The sequence below is a fragment of the Canis lupus genome, chromosome 35 (assembly GCF_048164855.1).
Source record: "Canis lupus baileyi chromosome 35, mCanLup2.hap1, whole genome shotgun sequence".
Taxonomy (NCBI): domain Eukaryota; kingdom Metazoa; phylum Chordata; class Mammalia; order Carnivora; family Canidae; genus Canis; species Canis lupus.
Genome location: NC_132872.1, coordinates 8,684,671 through 8,712,080, shown reverse-complemented (window position 1 = coordinate 8,712,080; position 27,410 = coordinate 8,684,671). Strand labels below are relative to the sequence as shown.

Here is a 27,410-nt window from a genome sequence, read left to right as displayed (position 1 = left end):
GCCTGGGAAGTGCAGTCAGTTAAGCATAGACTCTTGGTTTCAGCTCAGGGGGTGGCCTCAGGGTTGTGGGATCAGGCCCCACATGAGGCTCCGCACTCAGCACGGAGTCCACTTAAGACACTCTCCCTCACAAACCATAAGAGACTATAGGAAACAAATTAAGGGTCGCTGGATGGGGGGTAATTGGGAGGATGGGGTAACTGGGGGATGGACATTAAGGAGGACACGTGATGTAATGAGCACTGTTATGTAAGACTCATGAATCACTGACCTTTACCTCTGAAACCAATAATATATTATGTGTTAATTAACTGAATTTAAATTTTAAAAAGACTCTCCCTCTCCCCCACACAAGTTCTCTCTCTGCCCCTCCTAACCTAAAATAAATGAAAAAATATTTTTAAAAGATGGGCAGAGGATCTTAATAGACATTTTTCCAAAGAAGACATACAGAAGACTAACAGGTATGTGAAAAGACGCTCAACATCACTGACTTGGGAAATGCAAATCAAAACCACAAGGATATCACTTCAGATCTATTACAGTGGCTATCATCACAAAGACAAATAACAATGTTGGCCAAGATGCAGAGAAAAAAAAGTAAACACTTGTGCACGCTGGTGGGAATGTAAATTGGTGTAGCCACTATGGAAGATAGTATGATAGTATGGAGGTTCCTCAAAAAATTAGAAATAATCTAGCAATTTCACTTCTGTGTGTTTATCCAAAGAAAATGAAAATACTAGTTCAAAAAGATACGTGCAGCCCATGTTCATAGCAGCATTAATTGTAAGAGCCAAAACATGGAAACAACTTAAATGTCCATCAGTGGATGAATGGAAAAAGAAAAAGTGGAAAAAGAGAAAGAATGGAAAAGAAAGTGTGGTACACACACACACACACACACTGGAATATTATTTGGCCAAAAAAGAATGAAATCTTGGGGTACATGGGTGGTTCAGTCAGTTAAGCATCCAACTCTTAGTTTTGACTCAGGTCATGATGTTGGGATTGTGAGATGGAGTCCCACGTCGGGCTTCGTGCTGGGAATGGAGACTGCTTGGGATTCTCTCCCTTTCTCTCTGCACCTCCCCCGACTCATGCTCTCTCTCTCTAAAATAAATAAATAGATATAGATAGATAGAAATAATGAAATTTTGCCATTAGGACAACATACATGGATCCCGAGAGCATCATGCTAAGTTAAATAAGTCGGAAGAAAAAAAAATACCATATGATCTCATTTATATGTGGAATCTAAAAACAAACAAAAAGGGATCCCTGGGTGGCGCAGCGGTTTGGCGCCTGCCTTTGGCCCAGGGCGCGATCCTGGAGACCCGGGATTGAATCCCACGTCGGGCTCCCGGTGCATGGAGCCTGCTTCTCCCTCTGCCTATGTCTCTGCCTCTCTCTCTCTCTCTCTGTGTGACTATCATAAAAAAATAAAAAAATAAAATCTTAAAAAATAAATAAATAAAAACAAACAAAAAAATTGAGTTTATGGATATAGAAAAGACTGGTGGTTGTCTGAGGTGCTGGGGCAAAAGATGAACAGGTGGGCAAAACGGATGAAAGGGAGACAGAAGATACAAATTTCCAGTTAAAAAATGAATGTCATGGGGATGTTATGTACATCATGGTGATGATAGTTAATAATACTATACTGCATATTTGAAACTATGAATCTTTAAAGTTCTCAGTGTCAGAAAAAAAATTCCCAACTATAACTGGACTCACTATAGTGATCATTTTGCAATATACAAATATCCAACCATGACGTTGTACACCTGAAACTGTTATATAAATTACACCTCAATTTTTAAAAATGTGGAGATAGGGAGTTTGTTAGCTATCCTGTTAGAAGTTCTTCCTAATTTGAAAATACAAGTTAGATAATATGGCCTCATCGTTATACACCGACACAATGCACCTGAGCACTGTCCCTGACCTTCCAAGCTCTACTTAATCTGGCCTCTGCCTGTCTCTGAGGTCAGTCTTAGAGTACCTCCTGCCAGAGTGGACCATTCTCAGGTCCAAGAATCCACTGGGCTCTCCTGGATTGTTACAGTCTGTTCTCTAGCTTGAAGTACTCTCCCCTGTTACATACATACACCCTTCTAATTCTTACCTCGCCTTCAGACTTCAAAATTTCCCTGATCCAAAACAGGTGACATTTCTCCTTTAAATATCTCCACAATACTCTACACTTCCTTTAAACTGTAATAAGACTTCAAATTCTCTTGGCATAGGTCTTTCTCACCAGATTCTAAGTAGAAGCTATATGCTTAGGTCCCAACACACAGTGACCATAATACAGTAAATGTCCACTATGTATTTGATAATATTCATCAAGAATTTATGTGCCAAATACACTCTGAGCACTTCTTTTAGCTTAGTAACAAGTATGTTTGGGAGGTGATATGGTTATTAGTCATATTTTATAAATGAGGACACCAAGGCCCAGAGGTGTTAAAAAAAAAATGTTCCTACATAAAACTGGGATTTAAACCAACATCCAGCCTGACTCCAGGGGCGTTCCTAACACCTACACTATACTGCCTCCTAAGTGTAGTGGAAAGAACACAGGACACAGAATTCACCATGAATCCACTAGAATCACATAGAATCCAGTAGAATCCAGGGGTCACTACTTACGAGTTGTGTAACCTCGGGCTTGAAACTTAAAATTCTTGGATCCTTAGTATGTTTGCGTGTTTGTAGAAATAATGAAAACCTCTACCTCCCAAGATCACTCTGAAGAAGTGTATATTCGAATGCTTGGCAGAAAGGAAGTTTTTAAACAGGAGAAATTAAATTCAATCTCAGGAAGATAACCCAAAGCAGTAATAAGTAAGAAAGAGAGAAGAAAGAAAGCAGTATGTATTCACCTACATTCCTATAATTGTCCCAGTGGCATGAAACTTGTCAAGAAAATTGTGGCCATACACTTATTTTGATGCACACCTACAGCTCTGATTTTTTTAAATGCTGTGAACAGTATGGAGATATGCTCTAGCATATGTTTAAGAGAAAACTTCTGTTGGTATGTGGGTTAGTGCATATCTATATTCTCCACGCCCCCACCATGTAAAAGGCCAAAAGACTGAACGCTTTCCTATGACAAAGCAGAAGTGAAATTCAAAACTGAAATGTGAAGTAAAAATATAAAAGAAACATTAGAAAATAAATAACTGGCAGGAAGTAAAAAGATAAATCTAAATGAAACCAAAGACAGTACAGAAAGAATAGGCAAGAAAAGAATGGGGAAGATAAGGGGGATAGAAGGCCCTGTATTGTTGACAGCATCTGATCCACTGATTAATGTTATTTCTAAGCAGATTAACCAAATCCCAACTGTTCTACATCAGGTCCTTTCTCTAAGCTTTTCCTCCCTCCTACCAGCAAATAAGGAATAAATAAAAAGTTTAAACGCACAAATAAAGCAAAAGGGAAAAACCCACCCACACAAACCAGAAATGTTCTGACTTGACCATCATCCGAGTGCATCTATTCTTTCCTTCTATTCAGTGTCCATACTAAAGATGATAAAATGACAAAGCTGAAAAGTAAAAAAGAGGAGAATCAGCCCCTCTGCGTGATGTTTTAAATAGCATGTCAAACCATCTTCCCTCCAGCAGTGCAGTTGGGGAGACCATCACAGGAGGGGGAGGGTGTAGAGAGATCCCGGTTGGGGTGGGGGAATTGTTATTTCTGTCCCAGATGCAGGAGGAACTTTTAACCTTCTGGTGCTTTTCCTTACTGTAACCTTCTCCATAGCAACCACTGATCTGCAGTGGCGAGAAACAGAAGAGAAGATTAAAAAAAAATATACATGTTATACATACACTCACTTATATACAAATCCTGCAAAACTGTTGAATTCCGTAATGGTTTGTTTGTTTTTAATCACATATTCTTTTGAAAACTTATATTGCTATAGAAGACTAATCCCTAAAAACCAGAATGAACCAAAATAGTGTATACTTGCTATTCTTCTATAGCATTTACATTTGTTAACAATTATTGCACTTTACAATAGATTTAATGTACCTTTTGAGGCCTAACATTTTTCCTAGCATTCGGTCTGGAAGAAGGCGCTTTCATATCATCTACCATTCCTAAGTGAGGAAGGCTGTTACAATAGTTATGTTTTAAGGTTGCAACTTTGTGCCTATTGTACATTATGCTTCTGGTGAAAAGTTTAAAACTAGAAAAACTAGAAGGGTCATTCCACCCACAAGGACTTTTCTACCAGGTAAAAGCAGCAAGAGAGGACTATAGTCTCTTTTCGGATACTACTTATCCTAGGTTTTGGTCACTGTTCCCCTGTTTTGGCCTAACTTTAATGTTTTAACTACAGGATCAACGAATATGCACAACACATACATTTCAACATGAAGAGGTTCTATAGCCAGACAGGTATGAGGAAGCAGGATTTCATCAGAAAAGCACAGCCCCCCTTCCCCCCCATAGCACCACTTTACAGAAAGGAAAAGCACCCAGGGTGCAGATGGCAATGACAACTTAGATGAGTGAGCCTTCCCGTCAAGACGTCAAGACTTGCTGCTCTTGAGAGGGAACAACCATTACAGATCTCACTGTTTCCGTGAATAACCTCTGGGTGCCTAGGCATCATCTCGGAAGGTGGTAAACACCTGTTGGAAGCCTTCACTAGAATTCAGAAGGCCTCCCTAGTGGGGGATTTTTGAGATGTGCACTGCTGAATTATTACATATCATGGCGGCCTTGGTTCATTCTCTAAATGGTTAAGTGTTATTATGGGCTGAGCTCATATATTTATATCTAGTAATGTGAAGTCACAGGAAGATACATTTTTATGGCTCCCTTTGTTAAAATACAGGGAGACAACAGGCAATAAGGAATATGGATACAATGGGTTAAGTGGAGGAGAAATGGGGAAAATATTTTAATGACAGTATAGTGTGGGGGGGTACGGGGGGAAAAGGGGGGAGGACAGGAGGAGGAGGCAATGGCTGGGGCAGGGGCTGGGGAAGCACTGGGACTGCTCTATGCTCCTGCTCAGTCCAAGGCTCTTACGTCCCCAGGCCTACTGAGTTTCACATTCACTAATCCACGCAGCTGAACAAATGTCAGGCACTGGTAGGAGCAGCAAGCATAAGTGACATAGTTCATAGTTTCCACCCTCATGGAATCAACAATCCAGTGGAAATACAGCTGTTAATTGATTAAACACAATGGTCATAAATGTTACCCAGAAAATAACCCACTTCTACTTCTCTTTTCTCAGGATGAGGCTCCTTAGATTGTGAGGTTTGGTTTTAATTTGAGAGGCATTTCTCTAATAAATTTGGCTACTTCTGGAACCCCTGACCTGTCAACAGACAGGGAGTCTTCCTTGGGTCTCAGGAAAAACATGAGTTCAGGCTAGCTAGCAGCATGTGACTGACCCTCAGGGCTTGGCGGGCGAATGGAGGAGGCAACTCTCCCCTGGAGCCCTAGGACTCTGTCATCTGAAGGGGTGGAGGGTCTGTGTCCTCCCATTCTGCCCACTAGTCTTTCCAGAGCTGTCTCCGTTTCAGAGAATATTTCAGCTAAATTTTGATCAAACTGATGTTCAGAAAAAGCCCAGACAAACTAGCAGAAGGGTGTGTTCTTTGGCACAAGAAAAAAATGACAGTGAACTGGAGACGCCACGCAGGATAAATAGAACTTTCTACATCGCTGCCACTTTCATGCAAAATTTTAGCACTTCCTGGGAGAGTCTGATTGATGGTTCCAGAGTAAAACTGAACCAGCTCTACTCTGGCCACAGTGAAAAAAGCTGAAAATACAAAAATAAAAATTTAACCCTTTGACAATTGTGGGTAATGTGGTCATCTTTCTACTCTCATAGGCCTGAGCTCAATGGCTACTTTCTTCATAACACTTTATTAATGCTGTTCTCTTGTTGATCTCCAGCATGGGTAGCTGATTCTGTGTCCAGATTCTCAGACTGTACATATATATCTATATCTATATAGACATAGATATATATTTGTTGGATGGCTCTGCAGTTGATTATGCGTTGGAAGCCAATTTGCACCGAGTAGTCTCTTTTTCGTCTGGCTGGGTCTAAAATCCACACACACAACCTTGAAAAGCCATGGAACTGTCTGAACTGTCCGAACTGTCTGAAGCAGTAACGATCTGCTTCCCCCACCTCCCCTTTTCCCTTGCAGCCGATTCCAGTGGGGAGCACCACCTCATCTTTTATAGTAGTGATCAATAAAGAGGAAGACGACATTGAAGACAGAGATTCAAACTACCCACAAATGGCGTAATGCACTCCTCAGTTATGAGGAATCTCCTATGGTATTTATGACCATTCTAACACTACATCTCAAGGCACGTGTGTGTGCGTGTGAAACACACAGAAACAACTGAAGGTGAGATGGAATCCGATAAGCAACTCAATTTAAAATTCACTAGTTTAAAATTCTACTTAAAACAATCATTTTCTATTTTTGATTAGAAGCCGACAAGAATAGCCTTCTCCAGATGCTCACATGCCAGTATCTAATGGTAAGCGCTATTAGACAAAACCGTATCTCTGCTGGCTCTGTAATTGAGATGAAAATACACATACACAATTCAGTAAATATATATGAGTTGTGACAAAAAATAAAGTGATACCCTCTATCCAATCCAGCAGTCAAGTGGTGCATTTAGTGAGTTAGTTTTCAAATAAAATAGTGGTCTACAATTAGTTTCTCGATTTTATAAACTGAAGCTTAAAGGAAAAAAAAGCATTTAAACTGTATAGATTGCTTCAATCTAACCTTAATTACCAGCTTTCCTTCCCAAATTGTATTTGGCTTAGGGTATCTTGTAGTCAGTATTTCTACCTTTAGTGAGTTTTCTACTCCTGAGCATACCAGTTGCTCAAACTATGTTCAGAAATCAAGTCAGTGACCAGACAGCATTTGCCATTATTGCTCTCTTATTCTGCTTTCATCAAATATCTATTTAAAAGTATTTATTTATTCTGGATGGTTAGATGCGCTACTCTGAAGATTCTTATAATAGCCAGGTGAATAAATAGGTTATAGTCCCCTAACCATAAATAGATGAAGGTTCTGAAGAAAAATTTACAAAACTACTCACAAAAAAAAAAAAACAATACTTAACAAAGCTTACAGATTCTTTCACTTTCCTATAAAAATAAAGGTAAATTCTACATATGAGACATCATTTTATTTTTTAAATTTATTTTATTTTTTGAGAAAGAGTGAGTGGGGGAGAGAAGGGGCAGAAAGAAAGGGAGAAAGCTCCACGCTCAGCACAGAGCCTGATACAGGGCTCGGTCTCAAGACCCTAAGATCACAACCTGAGCCACAATTAAGAGTCAGAGGCTCAACTGATGGAGCCACCCAGGTGCCCTGAGATATTATTTTAATATTTGGGTTTTATATTTGGAGCTTTTCAGAATGTTAAAAGAGCACAAAGTGACCTTAAATATCATCTAATCAAATCCCTTTATTTCACAAATGAAAAAACTGTCCCCCACAACAGGGAAATCATTGGTCTGAAATCACCACTGTCAGCCTGTAATTCCCAGCTCAGTGTTATTTTCACTGTATCAGATCTGTTGTACAAAGGAACTCAAATACCCAGGAATAACTTTCAAGTATTTATGAATTGGAAGCCTGAAATATCTACTTATCTTTTCCACTGTTGTTTATTCTACTACTCATTTAAACAGTTACCAAATGGTGGATGATAGAGAAAAAGAAAATGACTCTGAAATCAATTCATTCTAATAATTTCTAGAAGACTTGGTTATTTAAATTTTTTGGATGAAAAGAGGTTGAAATTATAGAAGTGAAATTGCAACTGGTGATTTAAATAACTTCAATTATCTATGTTTTATGTCTCCCTACCTTCTAATATTTTAGGCCACAATCCCCATGAAAATCCAATAAGTATTCTCTAAATTAGAAAATCAAACATTGGTGTTACTGTTTCTGCATGAGCTCACACAAAATTCAAGAGCTTTAAAAACTTACTCTGTCATAAGGAAAATACCTAAAAGATATTTGGCTATAATTATTCCAGGATATCATATTTGTGAACTTGATCCACTGTATAAAAAAATGCAAATAGATTTTTTTTAAGTTAGTGAAACATTTTGATTTAAACTAGATACAAATAAGTGTAAAGTATAAAATATCCAAATCACATACAACAGCATATAGAACTGAAGCTGGTTATATGAAGTATAAGTTCTGCAGAAAACCTATAAGGAATTAACAGGTATTTAAGAATTAGAAATAAAAGTATAATTGTAGTGAAAACATCATCTGGTCAATATATAAATGAAGCATAATGCACCATTAAAATAAAGCGCATAGAATAAGTCTGACAGCATTACTGAAATGGTTAGGATAAGAAAGCTGCCACTACTGCAAGGGTGGTTCAATCAACATGATACACCCTATAAAACACTGATGAAAAAAATTGAAGATGACACAAAGAAATGGAATGACATTCCACACTCATGGACTGGAAGAACCAATACTGTTAAAATGTCTATACTACTGAAAGCAATTTAATGCAATCCTCATCAAAATACCACCAGCATTTTTTAAAAATATTTTTTAAAAATTTTTATTTATTTATGATAGTCACACAGAGAGAGAGAGAGAGGCAGAGGCACAGGCAGAGGGAGAAGCAGGTTCCATGCACCGGGAGCCCAACGTGGGATTTGATCCCGGGTCTCCAGGATCGCGCCCTGGGCCAAAGGCAGGCGCTAAACCGCTGCGCCACCCAGGGATCCCCCACAGCATTTTTGACAGAGCTAGATCAAACAATCCTAAAATGCATACGAAACCACAAAAGCACCCGAACACCCAAAGCAATCTTAAAAAAGAAAAGCAAAGCTGGAGGCATCAATAATTCCAGACTTCTTGTTATATTGGTGATCAGTATGGTACTGGCAGTAAAACAGACACAGAGATCAATGGAACAGAACAGAAAATCCAGAAATGAACCCACAACTATATGGTCAACCAATCTTCAACAAAGTAGGAAAGAATATCCAGGAGGAAAAAGACGGTCTCTTCAACAAATGGTACTGGGAAAACTGGACAGCAACAAGCAAAAAGAATGAAACTGGATCACCTTCTCACACCATACACAAAAATGAATTCAAAAGGGATGAAAGGCTTAAATGTAAGACAGGAAACCATTAAAATCTTAGAGAAGAACACAGGTATCTTTGACACTGGCCATAGTAGCTTCTTACTAGATACGGCTCCTGAGGCAAGGGAAACAAAAGCAAAAATAAACTACTGGGATTTCATCAAAATAAAAGGCTTCCACACAGGGGCACCTGGGTGGCTCAGTGGTTGAGCATCTGCCTTTGGCTTAGGTTGTGATCCTGGGGATCAAGTCCCATAATCAGGTTCCCCACAGGGAGTCTGCTTCTCCCTCTATGTCTCTGACTCTCTCTCTCTCTGTCTCTCTCATGAATAAATAAATCTTTAAAAAAAAAAAAAAAACGCTTCAATAAAATGAAGGAAACAATCAACAAAACTAAAATGCAACCTATAGAATGGAAGATATTTATAAATGACATATCTGATATCCAAATTATATAGAGAAGTATCAAACTCCACAGTCAAAAAACAAATAATCCAGTTACGAATTGGGCAGAAGACATGAAGAGACATTTTCCTAAAGAAGACATACAGATGGCCAACAGACACACGAAAAGACATTCAACATCACTCGTCATCAGGGAAGTCCAAATCAAAACTACAATGAGATATCCTACCTCACACCTGTCAGAAGCTAAAATGTTTGCTCCCCAGAGGCCAGGAGGTAGAGAAGCTGAGTTAGGATTCCTCTCTCAACTTTATCAAACAGGTCATTTGCATCTCCTCTTTGGAGAGGAGTAAAAAGCAGAGCAAGAGGCCTGGAGCTTTCAATGTCACTCATCATTAGGGAAATACAAATCAGAACCATGATGAGAACCACCCCACACCTGTCAGATGGCTAAAATTAAGACCATAAGAAACAATAGGTGCTGGTGAGGCTGCAAAGGCTGGGGAACCCTCTTACATGGTTGGTAGGAATGCAAACTGATACAGCCACTCTGGAAAAACAGTATGGAGGTTCCTCAAAAAGTTAAAAATAGAAGAATGACCTTATGATATCCAGCAATTGTATTACTAGGTATTTACCCAAAGGATACAAAAATACTAATTCAAAGGGACGCAAGCACCCCAATGTTTACAGCAGCATTATCAATAATAGCCAAATTATAGAAAGAGCCCAAGTGTCCACTGACTGATGAATGGATAAAGAAGATATGGTGTGGATGTATATATAATGGAATATTATTACTCAGTCATCAAAAAGAACGAAATAAAAAAATTTAAAAAAAGGAACGAAATCTGGCCATTTGCAACAATGTGGATGGAGCTAGAGTGTATTATGCTAAGTGAAATAAGTTAGAGAAAGACAACATATGATTTCACTCTTATGTGGAATTTAAGAAACGGAACAAATGAACATGGAAAGGGGAAAAAAAGAGAGGCAAGGAAAGGAACACATTCTTTTTTTAAAGATTCTATTTATTTGTTTATTCATGAGAGACACAGAGAGGTAGAGGGAGAATCAGACTCCCTTGCAGGGAGCCCAGTGCGAGACTCAATCCCAGGACCCCAGGATCATGACCTGAGCCAAAGGAAGATGCTCAACCACTGAGCCACCCAGGCGCCCCCAAGGAACACATCCTTAACTACAGAGAAGAAACTGATGGTTATCAGAGGGGAGGTCGGCAGGGGGATGGATTAATAAATAGGTGATGGGGATAAGGAAGGTATGTGATGTGATGAGCATCAGGTGATATATCTAAGTGTTGAATCACTAAGCTCTAAACCTAAAAGTAATATACACTGTATGTTATCCAAATGGAATTTAAATAAAAACTTGAGGGGGGTGGAAAGAAAGCTGCCACTAAATATTAGTAAGAATTATATCATAACTTACACTACCAGTCCTAGAAGACTAAGTGGTACCATATTATCCCTCCCACTGCATATAAATAACTATAAAATTGAGCAAAATATATGAAGCAATTGTTTTCAGAGGCTGGAAAGGAAGCATATAGAATTATGACAAGGTGATCCCCACAACTACCCCAGCCTTCTGCCTCGAGGCATATTCCAGACTTAGCTTTGAAAGGCGAATCAAAGCAGAGCACAGCAGACTCAGTAAGCTGAAAAGGCAGAGACTGAAGTTTGGGACTACTGAGGAGGACAGAATTTATGGAGTCGGTTACCATGGAGCAGGAGCTGTAAAAAGAAATTGTTCCAGATATTTGTATAGAGTTCTCCTTGATTCTTAGGCCGAAGACTTGGTTGCGCATACAAAGGGCACAATTCTATTCAGCTCAGAAGAGAAGAGCTTTTAGGGGGCTGCACAGAGACACTGCAGGCTGAGACTGCAGAGGATCACAGGCCCAGAGCCAATAAGAGTCTCTATTTCCAGGAGATCTCAGTATCTAATGGCAAACAGAGTGGTGCCAGGAAAGCAGATGATCACATCGAAAAGTCTATGGAGAAACTGTGGTCATTAAGGGTGGTCCAGAGATAACAGGAGGCATCCGCTAAAGCCTCTGTAGCAAAAGAAGTGTTAGGGCAGGAAGAGGGACACTAATGGAAATGCCACTGTATTGCAGTGTGGACAGATTCCGGAGCCTTTTGTTGTATCGAGTCCCGTTCAAGGTAGACCAGTTTGCAAGTAGTAACATAAAATGAAGGAAAATTCATTAAAGTAAAATATGTGGTCTCTCAAAGCCAAAAAAGACCTGCAAGATGTCAAGCCCGTTTCAACCTTTGTGGGTGCTAAGAGGGCTCATCAGCTGTTTCCTGATATTGCTAGGGATGGAGTGGCCCCCACCTTGCCAAATAATTTTCAGTAATAATTGAACAAAGGTAGCAAGGCCCTGCTCTATGTATGTGTGAAGCAATGGCTCATACATATCCTTTGGGAATATTAGTATGTCCTGAGTCTGTCAAGTGTCACCAGTGTGAAATGACTCTTGTGTTCCTAAAGAAAGTTGGAGGTGATTAAGATCCTGCCTAGAAAGACTGTGTACAATAATAGGGCTGTTGAGGTACCCTATGGATAGCTGGGTAGAGGGGTCTTGTGTCCCTTCAAAGATGTAGGCAAACTGCAGTCAAAAGGCTGTTGAAATAGGCTTTGAACAGAGCCTATTAACGAGATCTATAACCTCAAAGTATTACCAGTTGCTGATTAGATGGTGTCAGCAATTTCAATAATATTGGAAAGGGGGCTTAATAGGTAAGATTATTGTATGAAGGCTATGGCAATCCATTCTTTGGCACTACTCTTTCTTTCCAAGTTTAAGAAAGGGTCAAACTGTGCTGTTAAGTGGAGAAAGAACAGAAATGATTACCCCTTCTCTATAAAAATCTTATTTATGGGTTTTAATTCTTGACGGTTATTTCAATTTACTTTGGGCAATACTGCATTGGTAGAGCAATATTAACTATTTTAATCATGGAGTAGGAAAGAGGTCAAGGGAGTCCTATTTTTCCAAGCCTACTGTAAGTGACAAAGATGTAGTTTAATTTATTACACACTGGGTCAGAACACCCATGCTGACTATGGGATATTTTAGGGTAATAAATGCTCCCACATCCTCTCCAGCATTTGTTGTTATCACTATTTTTTATTTTAGCCCATTCTGTTAGGTGTGTAGTGATCCCTCATATTGATTAATTTGCATTTCTCTAATGGCTAATGATGGTGAACATTGTTTCATGTACTTACTTGTTATCTATGTGTCCTCTTGGATGAAATGTCTTTTCATGTTTTTTGCCTATTTTGTAATTGGATCATTTGTTTTTTGCTGTCAAGTTTGAGAGTTCTAGACATCAGTCCTATGTCAGAAATATAATTTGCAAGTATCTTAAAAAAAAACATATGAAATTTAAGCAGACAATAGTTTAAATGGTTAAAGTAAGGCATTCCTATTTATTCTCTGTTTTATATTTGTTAATTTCCTGTTGAATATAGAGATACCTTATTAAAATGTAGTAGGACCCTGGTGTACAGGATTACCTTGTTTAAATTCATTGAAATTCTTAAGTATAACTATAATCTGAGCCCTAGTGTCAATTAAGACCACGGAGACGCATTTCAGCAGATGTTAAAGTTAATTCAGATCCTCTGTAGTAGAAGTGCAAAAGTCAATCAGTGCCTTATTTTTTTATTACATAAATTTTTCTAGTACACTTTGGCTTTCTAGTAGACTTCTGATTCAGTAATTCGATACCTCTCCATATATCCAAGTATTTGTCTGTTGGGAGTTTCTTGGAGGCTACTACATATTCTTCAGGGAGATCCTCTCTATCCTTCTCATATTTGTAAATGTCTTCCTTCAGGGGGTCTCAAAGAAGTATCATTAGGGTTAAGGGGCCTCCCCCACGACAATAATGGCTTAACTGGGTCAGCTTTTTTTTTTTTTTTTTTTATTTACTTATGATAGTCACAGAGAGAGAGGGAGAGGCAGAGACACAGGCAGAGGGAGAAGCAGGCTCCATGCACCAGGAGCCCGACGTGGGATTCGATCCCGGGTCTCCAGGATCGCACCCTGCGCCAAAGGCAGGCACCAAACCGCTGCGCCACCCAGGGATCCCCAACTGGGTCAGCTTTGAATTAACCCTTTGGCTTTGCATGAAGTGCCACAGGAGTTTTTCTCTATAATCTTAAAATATTTGGGAGGCAGCTAAACTAGTACTTAAAGGGACATTTATAGCTTTAAATGCTTATATGAGAAAATTACATAATAAAGCAAATAAAATTTTATAACAGTTATTATTGGTATAACCAGAGACAAAAATTAAAGAACAATAAGTGGATTAGCAAAAAAGACTATTTATGTGCTAAAAGTACCTATATCCAACCCTTATAAATAAGATAAAATTAGCTATACCTTCAATAGGTTAATGTAAAATCTTTTAAGTATAACACATACAGAAAAATGTTCACATCTTAAATACACACCTTTACATACTTCACCTTGGGAGAAGGGATGCATTCATTTTTTTTATTTCACCAATTAATCTGAAATTAATTTACCACTAAAAGTTGATTGTAGCCCTCAAATTCAAGACTTAGAATAGATTACATTAGGTTAGGGAGGTGAGGGGATAGCTACCAATGCAAAAGTTTAGGAAAGAGAGAAAATATAAAGAATTAGCCCTGTATTTATTGAGTCAGGAATGAAAATACAGATTTGTTCAGAGAAAACAGGTAATTCATGACACAGAATATTTGATACCACCAACTCTTCCTAAAGAAATCATGGCACTTACGCATGCTCCCACTGTGCTCTATGCTTTCTTTAAGGAGAAATACATGGGATCTACCATGAATGGCAAAAGAGATACAATCTTATCCACTAAGGTAAGCAGTTCTGAGGGATCTAATCTGTTATATTACCCCACCACCATCTCAAGTTCCCTCCATTTAAGTTTTAACAGAGTGAAAAGTCTTCAAATCACCATTATATGATCAAAAGTGTGCTACTTCCCATTATACATCATAGGGCATTATTCCAGCAATAGCAGATAATGACTGCCACCATGAGACACAGCATTATTATGACACAGTTAAAGAAATTCTAGAGCAATACATATTTGATATATTTAGTAAAGAGTATGTAAAGGTTCAAGTTTCACACTGACGTACTTTTTTTAGTGGGGAAAAATACACACATGCAAACATGTGATCTACTGCAACTCAGTTTTCTCCATCATCCCTAGAAATGTATATGCACTTATAATGTATCCCTTAAAATTTAGGAGGGAAAACCATCCTTATTATTCCCCTATGGAATTTTCTCCTCAAACTGGAGAGTCACCTAGTACCAGCAGCCTAGAGTCACCAAAGTGCTTTTTAAGAAACACTTAAAAAAACAAATTTATAAGCTGCTGCTAGAGAAGAGTAGATTAACAGTTGTAGATCAAGCAGGGAAACAGCGCCATCCAACCCCACACTACTACATATGACTGGTCTACTGCCTCGGGCTTGGCCATTTCTTGTAGGTATATGTAAGTTGGTAGATAGCAATGAGTGAATATTTTATAAACCATTAGATCAGCTCTATCTGATGGAACTTTCTGTAATGATGGAAATGTCCTCTACTTGTACTATCTGATATGGTAACCACTAGCTTCATGTGGCTATTAAGCACCTGAATTGTAGTTTGTGTAACCAAGGAACGGAGTCTTAATTAATTTAAATTTAAATTTAAATACCCACATAAGGCAAATGGCCAACATACTGAATAGCATAGTTTTAGATTCTTAGTCTTACAGAGCTAAACTACTTACCATGCATGCATTCCTCACACCAGGGACTACAAACTAGTGATACATGGTCCAAACTTGGCTGACAAACAAGTATGGTTTGGCAATCACAGCATTTTTACTTTTAATGTGAATTAAATACTTTCAGAAAGAGTACTCCCAGTTGACCATTATATCTAACATTTCTTGTTCTAAGTTCTTCACACGTATTAGCTCAATCTTTATGACCTTTATAGAAGTCCTATTATTACATATACCGTTTTCTCTAACTTACAAATAAGAAAAGTGAGACATAGGGGGCTGAAGGAACTTGCCAACTTACCGCTAATAAATGACAGAGCCAATCTTTGAATCCAAAAAATCTGGTTCCAGAGTCCGCGTAGACGCTTACTCATCAGGCTCTCCACTCCTTGCAGGCTAGCTTTTTTCTTCCAGCCATCACTAACCTCACAAGCAACAGATTTCAAACATATAACTTCTTCAAAGTAATTACTAGTCTCCACTTCACCCTTGTTTTAAAGAGTGAAATCAACTACTTTGAAACCACAGCCCAATACAAGGGAAGGTTACAGGCTGAAATAGGCAGCTGGTTTTGTTACCTTGTGAGCTGGGGTCACAGATCCAGCATTCCTTTATCTCCAAGAAAGAACATCAACCTCTACATTTTCTTATCTTTCCCACTCTCTCTGAGTGACTGAGCCTGTTACCTATTTCCACTTCGACTGGGAAGACATTAACAAAACAAAACTAGGTTTACAGCAGCTACACACCCCTCCTCCTAATTCAAAGGTGCTAAAATCCAAAAGGAGAAATTCAGAAAAAAAAAAAAAAAAAAAAAGGAAACCCTAAGCTTAACACTGCTTATTCTACAATCACTTGCAAATCACCACTTTTCTCAGATTTCTCAGAATCACAGACCTTGCCCGCAATGCTCTTTATATTTCATGGGAGACCTTTAAAAAATTCAAAGTTGCACTGAAGGAATGGTTAAAGTTCACAGTGAACATTGCTAATAATGAATGCCATTGTTGTTCCTTTGTATAGGAGAACGAGAAATAAATCAGAGTTGACATAGGTGGCAGTGAACCAGAATCCAGAAACCGTCACAATGACCATCACTATGGCCACCATTCATGCTTTAGAGGGAGATACAGGGCGGAACATAGGCCTATTTCGTGGACTCAATTTGGTCAGTTTCAAGTTCTCCCTTTTCTTACTTTCTCACAATGTCCTCAGAGATGACTTATGTGAGGACTGTGGCCAGGAATCTTCTAGTCATGCATTTCATTCGTCTTCCACTTTCCTTAGTCACTGGGAAAAAACAAGGCTGAAGTTATAAGCAGCAAGATAAAGAAGACCATCACTAACGGATACATGCAAATTCACTACGTAACGTCAAGAAATATAAACATTTGATGGTTATGACTGTTTTTGTCACTGGAATGAATTTTAAAAAATGAAGAACACTAGCTTAAACTGCATGGAGTCAGCAGCTGAGATAATGGCAAGTTCAACCAGTGACCTGAAGGATTAATAAGTGTATTTCATAATAGGTGTTCTTCAACACCTAATTATCATGAACCACATCATTATTATAATAAAATAAGAGGGAAATGTAGATAGAGAAATTTTTTAAGGGTAAATTTTGTCCTTAGCATTAAGTGTTGTGAGGAATACCAAAACAGCAAATGAGGCTGCATTAAGGGAAGTCATCATCCCATTTCACATGTTCCAAGAGCTAACTCCCTTTTGGCTCCCAGCAATTTTACTTCTGCTGGATGCTACGGACTACAGAGGCACCCACAAAATATGTGTGGGGGAGACAAGTTGTTTTACCAATAAATAAAGCTGGACACACCAGATTTCACTAGATGCTAAAGAATGCATTTTAGAGGTGCTGTCTGGATCAAGCATGAAGTACAAAGAGCCTACCAGCCCTCCAACACATATAGATTGTTCTCTAAACAGATATCCAATTTTGATGTTCTCTACCATGAATTGCAGGCCACAGGTCTCTGCTTAGAGAAGACCTAAGCCACTAAAAAAGATTCCTGATTTAGATTACATATGCTACTGGATGTGAGAAAAGGGCAAAGCTGACTCGGCTTAACTCAAAGGCAAAGACTGTGGAATGGCCTGAGTGAGATGTGGACCAGAAGGAGAATAATCAAACAGCAAGGAGGTAGGAGGACCACGCTCCAGATAAAGGAAAGAGCAATGAATTCTTCTGAGAAACATGGCAAGAATTACTCCTGATGGAACAGTTAAGTAAAAACATCCGGGGATAACGTGACCCTACAAAGAAGTGTGACCATTCTTAGGTGGTTGTCCCTGTCAAATTCATAGGTAAGCAACTACTGAGTAGTGAAACATGTCTTCACAAAGAGAACAGACAGACAACAGGTGTCCTAAATTTTTAGGAGGAAGGTCGAGGAAGCCTTCATAGGTAGATAAAACAGCTGTGTGTGTGTGTGTGTGTGTCTGTGTGTCTGTGTGTCTGTGTGTGTTTAATTACTGCCTATCCTATAGATAGCAAGGGCCACTTTTACACCCAGAAGGGCATCCCCAGTGAGAACAAGACCATTTTGTTTTACTTTATCTTATTCAGCTGTACCAGTCCCTCTGTAGTGGTAAAAATCAAGAGTGCCTGCCCTACCGCACGGACCTGTGTCTCCAAGTGCCCAGAAAAAAAATTCAACTGACGTGAAAATACAATTTATACAAAATAAACAAAACTATTGGATATACCACAGCCAGTTCTGCAAGTCTACTTTGTTAAGCCTGTAAAGGCTCTCACACAAGTTTTATTGAATGATGATTGTCCAACAGCGCTTTTTCTAAGCAAACCATTTCCCAGAGATGTCTCCCTGACTTCTCTACTAAAAATGGCACTTTGACAGTAGGAAATAAGACAATATTTAAAGATAGGAGTGAAAGGACAAAAAATGCTATAGAACTCTGGGCAGTTAGAAATGATATCAATAAAAACCCTGGATGCCAGGGCAATTGGAATGAAAATATTTGAAGACTAAGTAACAACTTGGTATTGGATTCTCACTGGCCTATCACCATGCTCCTTAGAGGGATGTTTGTGACACTCCTGAGACTCATAGCTGGATTCCTCTTCTGAGTCTTCAAAGTAGGTGTTACTGGAATTTTAAGTTATGGAATAGGACACTATTACCAGGAATACAGCAAACTTCAGGGATGGCTAGATTCTCACTTAACCATATATGACATGGGGATTAGACTTATTTAAGCATATACTTTCAACTGAAACAATCATGGTTCGCATATAGTGAGTGGATTTTAAAAACCAGTTTTGTTAAAGTTATAAAAATGGATTTTTTTTTTTTTTTGTCTAAAGGAAATCTTGGGTTGGTATAATCTGTTAAATATACTTATCACTAATGTCATTAAAGTAAATGTGTCTATGATCTTATTACTACAGTAAATGGAAAAGACACTTGGAATTTATTATATAATCTAAGAAAATATTACTTTACAATGACCTCATGCTATCTGCTTTCAACTTAAAATGGTTTAGTTGTGGATGTTTGTAGCCATCAACTTGAAAGGTGTTTTGAAAGGAAAAAAGTTTGATTTTTCAAACCTGTTTTGAAAACATATAAAAAGTGCATCTGGTTGGTTCAGTCAGTTAAGCATCAGACTCTTGGTTTTTGCTCAGGGTCGTGAGTTCAAGCCCCACATGGGGCTCCATGTAAGGAGTCTTCTTGAGATTATTCCCTCTACTCCCTCCCTCTCCCTCCCCTTCTGCTCTTTCCCTGCTTGTGCACTCTTTCTCTCTCTCTCTCTAATTAATAAATAAAACACACAACACACACACACAAAAAAAAACCGCCCATTTTTTCATAGTAATACTTTTGAACTATTAACAGGAACTGTAATAATAATAAGTAACAAATTTATATTTTTGAAAAGATGCAAAAATTCACAAAGAATTATGTATATTATAGGATTACTTAAAATGGTGGCATTTTTAAAACAACCTAGATGTCTAGCAAGAGAGAAATGATTCATCAACAAACTATTTAGAGCTATTTTTTAAAATTAAAAACACATTCTAGGGGGCGCCTGGGTGGCTCAGTCGGTTAAGGACCCGACTTTTGATTTTGGCTCAGGTCATGATCTCAGGGTTCTGGGATCCGGTCTCCCATCCGGCTCTGCACTAAGTGTCGAGTCTGTTTCTCTCTCTGTCCCTCCCCCTGCTAGTGCTTGCTCACTTGCTCTCTCTCAAATAAACAAAATCTTTAAAAAAATAAAAAGTAAAAAAACACAATTAGGGGAACAGGGAAACGATCATGTTATAATATTAGGTGACAAGAAGCAAAATATAAAATTCCACAAAATGTACTGTATCAAATATTTACATGTAAAATGTATACCAGAAGGCTGTGTCATAACGCACATATATCTAATAAAGAAACTGTTAGTTTTCGCTGGTTGATGAATTTCTATTTTTAATAGCATTTGTTTCTCCTAGATATAAAGCATATAATTTATTTGAGGCAATTTAGGGGGAGTAAAACATAAAGACAGAAAATTAAAATCACCTGTAAAGTCACCACTCAGAGATGAAGACTGTTGGTGTACATTATTTCTGATCTTTTTCCCATGCATTTGTCCTATTACTCCTATTGTCACAGAGTGACGTTACAAATCTATTTTTGGCAGGGGTTATTTTCTGTGGTAAATAATACAAATTTATTTTTGAAATATTCAGTTGGGCAAAGAAAACACAGCTTCTTTCATTTCTACAGCTGATTTAATCACCCTCAGAACTCCCATTAGCAATATTTCAATCTCTTCTAGTTTAAACAAGGCTTCAGCTTAAATATTTACCTATTCAGAATCTGACCTGCCAAAATTGCTAGTTTATTATATGGTCCCCTTTGGAAGACTGAGTGTCATTAGGACAGTCCCTGGGAGCTCTCTGCCACCACCACCACCCCCCTCCCCCATCCCCCAGGAAGAGTAAGGGAGGAAGAGTAAGGGAGGCAATACATGATGGGCCTCATGGGATTCTTCTGACCCAGACAACGTCCCCTGGACATCACCGCTGTTGTTTGCTACAACGTGGCTCTCTCCCTGGACTGGTTCCTGCTGAGATGTGCCTGGTCCTAGGCTTTGTGGGGAATGCCCACTGGCACTCATCCTGGGCCTGTAGTCCCAGAGAGTTGGCTCCGGCCGGAAAGCCCTACACACAGACCTCTGGACTCCAATATTGGGCCTCTGGAGGGACACTCCCACATCATCTTCAATTCTCAAAACTCATTGTACTGTACGCTAAAAAAAAAAAGAATTGAGTTTACTACATATAAATAATACCTCAAAAAAAAAAAAAAAAAAAAACCAGATATCCAAAGCTATGTATTTAAAGTGGTAAAGGCAGATGATTTGCCAAAAATGTTCACTGTAGCCAAAAAAAAAAAAAATAAAAAGTCCAAAATAATGAACTAACCACATCAAGAAGAAGTCAGAAAAAGAATAACACAATAAACTCCACAAACATAAAAGAAATGTAATTTTTAAAATGGTTCTAAGGCTTTAGAATGTGTGTGAGTGGCAGGATCCAGTAGTACAGGAAGGGCACAGGAGTGAATCTGACAACACAGGGTGTGCTGTTTGCATCATCAACTTAAAAATAATAATAAAGTTGACTAAAATCCAGTTTGCACATCCTTGTCACCATGAACTAGTAATTCTTTTTTATTATTTTTTTAAAGATTTTATTTATTTGAGGGGGGTGGAGCGCAAAAGTAGGCAAAGTGGGAGGCAGAGGGAGAAGGAGAGGCAGACTCCCTGCTGAGCAGGGGCCCCACGCAGGGCTCGATCCCGGGACCCTGAGATCAAGACCCGAGTGGAAGGCAGATGCTTAACTGACTGAGCCACCCAGGCGTCCCTGAACTAGCAATTCTAAACAACGTCACTGATAAATTACTCTCTGAAAAAAATATGTTGGTCTTAGTTCCAAACAAGGGCAACAGTGACTATAAAGTTTTAGTAACATGTATGTAAACTCTCAGTTGGCACGTTTTTATTTCTTAAGGGACTTACATTTATGTAATCTATGGGCTGGCCTCCGATTCAGGTTTGTTTGAAGGGACAAGGGCTCATGTCAGGTGCAGTTGTGTTTCCCACTACACAGTCCTGTATTTGAAGAGTAGATTCTCCACAAACATGATGAGCACAGTGGTTGTAACGGAAGAAACACACCTGAATAATTTCAGGTCTGTCCTTCTACCTTCAAATCACTCTCTGAACCTTATGAAGTTCACTCTTTCAGAAGCCCGAAGCCCTGCTTCACATGTTTTCCCTCCCCTTCTCAATTATTACATCCACTCAATTGCATTACTGTGAGATACAAGTTTTCCCTTTTTTGTAGTGTAATATTTATTTTGTTATTGGTTTGATTATATGTATGTATGTTTCAGTAAGAAAAATCTATTTTCTGGCCATGACTACTATTTCTTTCATCGCAGGATGACCATGGACAACAGTTTTATCATATAGGAAAGGGGGGTGTTACTGTGGTTGTCTAGCACTCTGGGTAGGCCACTGGGGGGGGCCTATTTACTAAAATAGAAGATATAAGTGGAGGAAGTGTGTGGGGAGAAATGATTTAGGCTCAATTTCAGACACTGAGTTTGAAGACTCTGAGGGACAAGCAGATAAAAATGCCCAGTAGGTAGCCGGAAATCCAGGAAAAGAACAAGCTCTAGGAGTCACAGACAAACAAGTGGGCCAGAGAAATCATGAAACTGGACAGAAGATCAGTCAAGTAAAACACAAAAAGTAAAAGCTCGAACGTCATGGTATAGTCTCATTTAGGAGGAGGCAGGGGAAGGAGAGTAAAAACAAATACGTGCAGGGGGGAAGACAAGTACCAAGGGAAAAGGAGTGAATAAGTACAGGAAGAAAAAACTACAAAGTCAATTTGTAAGTTTAAGTCAACTACTAGTATGAAGGCTGAAGGCAATCACCACCCTGCATTTGACTACTAGGAGGTGTCCAGGGATCTTTATAAAATCAGTTCTCAAAAGGTAGTAGGTCTGGACACTTTGTTAAAACTTCAATCTACATCATTACAAGGCCACATTTCCAACCACAGGTGGACCAGAGTGGGACTCCTGGGGCTCCAGAGACCTCTGCAGGGAGGTCGCTGAACTACACGCATCAGGATTGTTTGAGGCACTTGTTTAAAATTGAGAATTTGAAGACCCCACTTCAGACATTCAAATCAGGATCTCAGGAGGTAAAAACAAGACAAGGTGCCTATAATAAGCTTCCCAGATTATTTTTACGCCTGCTTGCATTTGAGGACCACTGATCTACGTGCTCTTCATGGCCCAGTCTACCTCTGCCACTCTGTAGTTCAATAGCTTCTCTCTCTGAAAACAGGGTGCTAAAGCAAGGACTATTAAAATCCATCCAGAAGTCAGAAATTACCTGATACACATATAGTATCAAGTACTCAGGGCAGAAATACTTTTGCTCTTCATTTACGTTAACCCATCTAGATTACGTGCTGCCATCATTCTGATGATGCTCACTCTCTCTGTTGGGGAAGTGCGCTAGCCATGCAGAACTACCTTTGTATGTAGCTGGGAGACCCACAGATATGGGAGTTGTGGGCAGGGAAACTATGTAAAAACAAGAGTGAAAAAGAGAACATCATGCTCCATGGTACCAAAGTGCTAAAAAGAAGTCACCCATTACTATTATTAGATACCTTCAAAAGATATCCCATGTTATCTTTCTTTTGGTTGGGGGAAAAAGCTACATTTCTGTTCATCTATAAAGAAGTCAACGTTTTTATCGTATACAGAGGCAGAGAATCGATGTTTTTTCCCTTGGGGAGGTTACAATTTTAATTAATATTCCCTAATTGATATTGACTTTAACTGACTGATGACAGTCGTATGATGGGCCTTCTGCCAAGCTTCCGGGGTCAGAAGCATGCTGAGCTCCATTATGCACAGAAACCTTTTGTTTTCAGGGGTCTCTGACTAGGGCAATACTTTTTTATGGCTCAGAAAGATCCTTGAGAAGCCATCTGGTTTGGACTCCCATATACTGTTCTCTAAAATCACTCCAACACCTCCCCAGGCCCCACACCATCTAAAGGATCTACTCATTTTACTTGAGTTTTTCGTTATTTGCCCTTGACTCATCTGTAGCATCCTATACCTTTGATTACCTTGGGAAAGACGGTCCTGGGGTATCATTACATTCTGGGTTAGCATGTTTGCGGATTTTTAAATAAAACAGTAAGAAAGTGGAAATTAAAAAGTTCGATGCATTGTATCTATGATTGTGTATTAACCACAGTATTCCATAAATAGTTAACACATGCACATAATGAGTGCAAATCACAGGGCTGAAGAATGTGCAGAACTAAGGAGGAAAGGAAGGGGGTCAGGGTAGAAGGTGTCCCACTAGTTAGTATGTCACAGGCTGGAAAGAGGCTTTGAAAACACTAGCTTAAGGTACATACACACACATTACGGCAAATATACCAATTACTTGCAGGAAGAAAAGCAGGGCAAGGGGAAGAGGTGCAAATGCAAAGGGAAGACATTTTATACTTTTAACTAGCTACTAAGGTTTTTGGGTTTTTTGTTTGTTTTTTTAGCCTCAGCATATGGGCTCTTTCATAGGTAATCCAACCTATTTTAACTATAAACAAGATCGCTTTTGGGATCCCTGGGTGGCGCAGCGGTTTGGCGCCTGCCTTTGGCCCAGGGCACGATCCTGGAGACCCGGGATCGAATCCCACATCGGGCTCCCGGTGCATGGAGCCTGCTTCTCCCTCTGCCTGTGTCTCTGCCTCTCTCTCTCTCTCTCTATGTGACTATCATAAATAAATAAAATTAAAAAAAAAAAAAAAAAAAAAAAGATCGCTTTTAAACCATCTCACATAAATAAAATTTTAATCCACTTTATGAGGGCTTATGGAAGATTACACAAACTCATTCTTGTGTTTGAAATTCTTCATAGAAAATGTTTCCTTACAGTCTACCCAATCTGACACTAGAATATCTAGTCTGTATTTATTTGTTACTAAATCCCACAGCTCACAGCTAGCTTCAGAATATAGTAACAGTTTATGTGCTTCAGATGGGCAGAAAACCATCCCTTGACTTTTTTCAGACCAATAAATTCAATTTGTCATAAACTTATTTAATCTCTTTTTACAATTTCCATGTACACTGTGTACAGTAATTCCTCTTCTTTTCAGAGAGGTTATGTGCCTTGTTCAGAGTTGACAATAACTCATGGACTAAGCCACAACCAGATCTAAGATTCAAATCTTGAACCTTTTTTCTGGTGACAGAGTCATTTGAAAATCTGATGAAACTCATGGACCAATTCTCCTCCCAGAAAGGCACACAGAGAAATGCATTTTGGCATACAGTTTTAGGGGATGTAGATATGCCCAGGGCAGGAGCCTCTAATTTAGATGGATCTGTGTAACTTCTAAGGAACCACACTCAAGTGCTATGTTGCATCCTACAAGGCACCCCAAAGATCTACTAGGGCTCCATTCCTTAGCTAAATTCATAAGCTGAAAAGGAGTAGAAGAAAATAAAAAGAGGGAAAAGCAAGAGAAAAGAAAAAGAAAATGAACTATTTGTTGAATGTCTAACATGTCATAAAATACTAAATCAAAGAGATCATCTCTTCTGATTTCTGCTTCAATTTGGAGGCGGGGGGGCAAAAGTGAATCAAGGTTAGCATTCATAGTAGTATTACACAAGATGTGCTTAAAAAAATAAAAATAAAAATAAAAAAATAAAAAAAAACAGGAGTGCCTGGGTAGCTAGCTCAGTTGGACTCTTGGTTTCAGCTCAGGTCATGATCTCATGGGTCGTGAGATCAAGCCCCAAGATGAGCTCCACAGTCAGGGAGGCTACTTAAAGATTCTCTCTCTCTTTGCCCTTTCCCCCACATGTGTTCTCTCTCTTCTTCTTAAATAAAGAACTCAATCCCTAAAAATAATAAATAAATAAAACCGCCCAGTTTCCTATAGAAGTGATTGCAATTCTTGAAGAAAAATAACCCCATGTTTTTAGAGATCGCATGTAAATACGTAAGTTTCTCAATGTTGCAAGTTTATGTGAGTTGCACTGAAAATCCAAATGTTTACTAAGTAATTTCTTAAGAAAGGACAGGCCAAAACTTAAACAGATGGTTCCTCTAAGTGCTAAAGCATTGTGGGTAATTTTGATTTTCTTCTTTATACTTTCCTTTATCAACTAAAAATTCCTGGAAAAAAGTGTAGATCTTGTTTAGAATTAAGGAAGTACCCAGGAACACGTTTACTGTATAGCAAGAGAAGCGTCATTTTGGAGAGACAGAAAAAAGATGAAGAAAGGCCAACTTGCTTTATGCGCAACAGCTGGGGGAATGATCTCTGGGTGTGGAAAAGTTTCACATTTTCTGACATTCAGAAAAGACCAGATCAGAAGATTAAGAAAGGGAAAGAAAAAGGCACAGAAAGGAGAATAAAATAGAAAAGTAAGGAGTTTTGTGGACAAAACTGCAGTAGTAGCCAAAGAAATGAGTATGATACAAATGTAATCAGAACCCATTTCAGCGCACAAAAATATTATCTCCTTTTTAATACAAAATGCATGAGTGATACAAAAGCAGTATCAGCTGAGTTCCTGCTATGTGGTCATGTAGGCTCTCTTCCACCGTTTCTGATTTTGGGGGACTCACCCCCACATCACCAAACCGTGTAGCAGCCAAACCGGGATGAGTCTCGCACTCCCTGACCCCATGTGGTCCAGCAAGGTGACCAGACAGTGAGCTTCCCGTCATGTGGTCCACCGTCTGATTCAAGACCCTGCAAATGACTGGTCTGGCCACTGAATCAAAGCATAGTGCAGAAAGGGCACTGCTGGTGCTTTTTGAACAACAAATGGAGCAACTGTAAGAGAGCAGGTCTCCAAACTAGTGGACTATAATCTGCTGAAAGGCAGGAGCCAGGGATATCTTACCAGCATACCTAACCTCGCGCATTTATGTACTGAACAATTATTTAATTAAATTCATTTGAAGGTTAGGGACATGCGCCTGTGCTAGGCACTTCCACATGTACCGTAACGCTCACAAAGGACCTTAATGAAGCAGGTATCACCATCCCCATTGCACAAGTGAGGAAATGGCTCAGAATATCTAAGTATTCAGTCCAAAATCACAGAGCTACTTTGTGACAAAGCAAGTTAAAAGGCCCCTATACCTCCGCTCCTTTAAACGGAGTTATTTGGTTTATCTTAATTATATTCTGCACAAGTTAAAAATCATAAATGATTTGGTAAGTCTATCAAAAGACATCTGACCTCCTGATTTCCTTCCGCTTTCTTATCAAGCATCTATCTGGCAATAGGTTTCCTAGGGAACAGAATTAAACAGGTAACTCTGACCTCTGTATCATGTATCTCCCAGGACATATATAAGGATTTCCAGACTCAGGTTAGTACAAAGGCAGCAGTAAGACAGTATATCAAAGATTATATATTTGCCCAAATCAAAAGCAGCCAGATTACATGAATAAGAGCCAGATTTAGACTTAAGATAGTTAAGTGAAAAACTATGTGCCACTTCCTATTCCTCATATCCAATTTATCCCTTCATAAACTAAACCTCCCACGGCTTAACCAAGCCAGCCCAGTATTCCTCTCCCTTTATCTGCTTCCATTACCAGGACATCTCTGAATGCACAGGGCTCTGGCTGCACAGGTAGTAACACGGCACCACACGCAGGAGAGACAACTGCTCCCATCACCCCCTGTAATTCTACCTAACAGATAAGCTGAGGGAGGGAAAGGAAAAATGAAGACAGAGAAAGAACAAAGAAAAAAAGAAAGAAAGAAAGAAAGAAAGAAAGAAAGAAAGAAAGAAAGAAAGAAAGAAAGAAAGAAAGAAAGAAAGAAAGAAAGAAAGAAAGAAAGAAAGAAAGAAAGAAAGAAAGAAAGAAAGAAAGAAAGAAAGAAAGAAAGAAAAGGAGAGGAG

The 27,410-nt window shown here is 39.0% G+C and overlaps 1 protein-coding gene across 10 annotated transcripts in view; it reads right to left on the bottom strand.

The window, feature by feature from the left end:
• Positions 1–27,410, bottom strand: part of IGSF11 (immunoglobulin superfamily member 11) — a 199,470-nt gene that overhangs the window by 40,292 nt on the left and 131,768 nt on the right. The window contains exon 1 of one of the 10 annotated variants that reach the window (XM_072812101.1): positions 16,586–16,607. The exons of 7 other annotated variants lie outside the window; for them this stretch is intronic. Coding sequence is in view for 2 of the 3 variants with exons in the window: in XM_072812095.1 (XP_072668196.1) it covers positions 15,691–15,763 (73 nt within the window). In the remaining variant the exon portion in view is untranslated. Of the gene's footprint in view, positions 1–15,392; positions 15,537–15,690; positions 16,179–16,585; positions 16,608–27,410 lie in introns of those variants that run through there. 2 more of the 10 variants (XM_072812095.1, XM_072812099.1) reach the window with 2 other exon arrangements.